At 48.1% G+C, this 3,106-nt stretch overlaps 1 protein-coding gene across 1 annotated transcript in view; it reads right to left on the reverse strand.

The window, feature by feature from the left end:
• STIM1 (stromal interaction molecule 1) overlaps positions 1–3,106 on the reverse strand; it is a 36,234-nt gene that overhangs the window by 23,245 nt on the left and 9,883 nt on the right. Inside the window, exon 2 of the mRNA XM_010139921.1 lies at positions 2,429–2,543. Within this exon, the coding sequence (XP_010138223.1) occupies positions 2,429–2,543 (115 nt within the window). The remainder of the gene's footprint in view (positions 1–2,428; positions 2,544–3,106) is intronic.

Raw genomic sequence — 3,106 nt, forward strand, 5'->3', positions numbered from 1 at the left:
CTCCTCAGGGACAACCTCAACCTCCCCTGCAACAACTGCAGGACAGTTCCTCTTGTCCTGGCGCTTGTTCCTGGGCAGCAGAGACCAATCCCTGCCTTGCTACAACATCCTGTCAGGGAGTTGCAGGGAGCAATGAGGTCCCCCCTCAGCCTTCCATGTCCAGAGGTGTTTATGTTGGGAAGAAATCAGTAAGGAAGGAGTTGGTGGTTCCAGGCCACCTGCTCCTGCACAGGGATGAGCAGCTCCCCTGCCTGCACCCTTGCCATGAGCTGATCTACTTCAGTGGCTCTGGTTCGGCCAGGCTTCCTGAGGGCTTTGTCAATCAAGTCCAACACCTTCTAAGAGCATCACAATCTTCATATTTTTGGATAACCAGGGGGCAGAAACAATTTTTTAGTATACACATGTCACCAGGTACAACAGCAACAGGCAGGGAAAGCACTTGGCTTGAGAACAGAGCTGGCTCAGGCACCCATCGGAAATGGGTACGGCTGGCCAGGGCATCCCTCCCCGTCAGACCTCAGTGCCCTTTCAAAGCTGCTTTTCACCCCTCCGTGAAGGAGCAGACCTCTTCTACAATCTGATTCTACAAGTTTTATGACACAAGGTCAGATGCCACAATGTGGCTCCCTGAGACCATCCTTTAGAACCTGATGGTTTATCTGTACAGCTGCCAAACAGTGAGAAGGAAAGACAAAAGCAGTACCTAAACCCAAGCCAAGGAGAACCCTTATGCCACAACAGCTCTGCCCAGAGATGTGGCAGGTCCTGTCCATGACGAGCCGGGAGAGGAAAAGCAGCTCCGCAATTAAGGGATCTGGGGAGTATCATGGGATGTCCTCCTGCAGCCTTTAATGATTTCTATCCTTTCCCTTAAAATATCCTTCCGGCAAAGGCATCTGTAAACAGTCCTACAACAGAATAAATATTTCTTACACATATTTCTTTCTGTGTTCCTTGAGCACAGAAGACAAAGTGACTCATTAGTGGATGTCACCTCGCTGGAAGTGTTCAAGGCCAGGTTGGACCCTGGGGCTCTGAGCAACCCGCTCTAGTGGAAGGTGTCCCTGCCCATGGCAGAGGGTTGGAATTAGATGATCTTTAAGGTCCCTTCCAGCACAATCCAGTCTGTGATTCTATGATCCTGACTTGTAAGTGGTTTGGACAAGAATTTTCAACAGGTGGCTACCCATCTCCACAGGACAGAGAGGCTGGCACTGGAAAAACAACTCCAGGATTGTGCACAGACCTGCTGTATTTTCAAACCGCCTTTCAAAAGGTTGGACCAGATAATCCTTGAGGTCCCCTCAGAGCTGGGACTCTGTGATAACATTGCTTCCATCTACACTGAGCACATCTCACCCCCGAGTGATCTAAAGGCTAAGACAGAAATTTCAAATACAACACAACAGGACACAGCTGAGAAACTCCAATCCTTATGGATGAGGAATTGATCACAAGAGTAAAACCGAATTTTTCAAGTGATGGGACCTGATCTTGGAGGACTGAGGAAAGGGGACAGAAGTGAAGAGCAGCAAGAAAAAGTATCAGAAAAAAAGATGTTCCAGGTCTTGAAAGCAACATGAATGACTAGTGCACCAAGAGACAAGTGAAGGCCCATCAGAAGGAGACCAGGGCAGCCACTGGCAGAAATGGTCCAGGCCATGGATTACAAGAATATCTGATACTCCACAGTTATGGTCGGGGAAAAAGTAGAAATCGTGCCTTTTCCTGACCACCTCAGACACTCTGGGGACACCTGGAAGCAGCCAGCACTGTAGAACCCCGGGCAGCCGCACACTGCAGCCAGGGAAGCATGAGCCACCTTCCCAGTTTATTCCAAGACTCAGCAGTTTCAGGATGTTTCCCACCAGTATCTGAACGTTCACCCTGGGTAAACTTGCTGCAATGAACAATACTATTTCTGGTCACCTTCAACTCGACATCGAACGTATTCTGCAAACTTGCAGGTTTACGGCTTTATTCTACCTTCCCGTCACCAGAATAAGGAGCTTCTCAGATTCAAGAAATTTCTCCTAAGGAAAACACGATCTGTAGGACAACTCCCACACAGCTCTGCTGACTCTTTAGGATGCTGTTATCCCCTAAAAATACATCTGAAATGGTATTTCAAGGAGAAGCTGGAATAGGATGGAGTTTGGTTCTATTTTCATACACATTTACAGGGGCAGGGAAATGAGACAACACTTTCTACTTTGAGGGCCATACTCACACGCCAACATTAGCACTTGGGAAGTACCAGGACCAATGAAATCCTGAAATCCACCCCCCAAAACAGGAAGAATATTTGCACAGGCAGCAAAAGGAGCAGCAGCATGTTGTTCCTGCTGCCAAGGCTAGAGGAACCCCAAAGTGTTCATCACTTTTACAGCAAGGTCATTTCGATTTGCTGGTTTGTCTGTTTTACCTTCAGATGTCTTCCAGGTCTTCCAGAGATCTTCCACACTAATAAGCTTGTCCTCTCCATGGAAGGTGCTGTGCTTGACTGTTGGATCATGATAATTCAAGTCCTCCCTCAAGAACTAGAAGAATAAAAAACAACGGGATTATTCTTTGGTTCATCTTTTAGAGAGATGAGGAGCATTACAAAAATAAAGGTCTTTCACCTGTCTTCTGTATTGTTACACCTACAGGTTGGCACATAATAATTTCTATGGCAAAGTCCTCAAAAGTCTGAGATGAAACTTCTCTGGTCCTTGAATATCAGATCAAAACTGCATCATCTCTTCAGTTCATAGAATGGTTTGGGTTGAAGGGATCTTCCAAAGCTCACCCAGTCCAACGCCTCGGCAGGGAGCAGGGACGTCTGCAACTAGAGCAGCTTCCTCAGAGCCCCAAGGGACAACCAGACCTGACATGGGGCCAGCAATGGGGCTTCTCCCACCTCTTGGGGAAACCTGGGGCAGAGCCTCACCACCCTCAGCATAAGAAACTTCTTCCTTATAGCCAATATTTTAAGCTTTCTCACAAACCCCATTGAAGCACTCAAAGGCCACACTAAGGTCTCCCCGCAGCCTTCTCTGCTCCAGCCTCAACACCCCCAACTCTCTCCCCTGGCCTCCCAGCAGAGGGCTTCCACCCTGCC

Source organism: Buceros rhinoceros, unplaced genomic scaffold (genome assembly GCF_000710305.1).
Source record: "Buceros rhinoceros silvestris isolate BGI_N320 unplaced genomic scaffold, ASM71030v1 scaffold25697, whole genome shotgun sequence".
Classification (NCBI taxonomy): Eukaryota; Metazoa; Chordata; class Aves; order Bucerotiformes; family Bucerotidae; genus Buceros; species Buceros rhinoceros.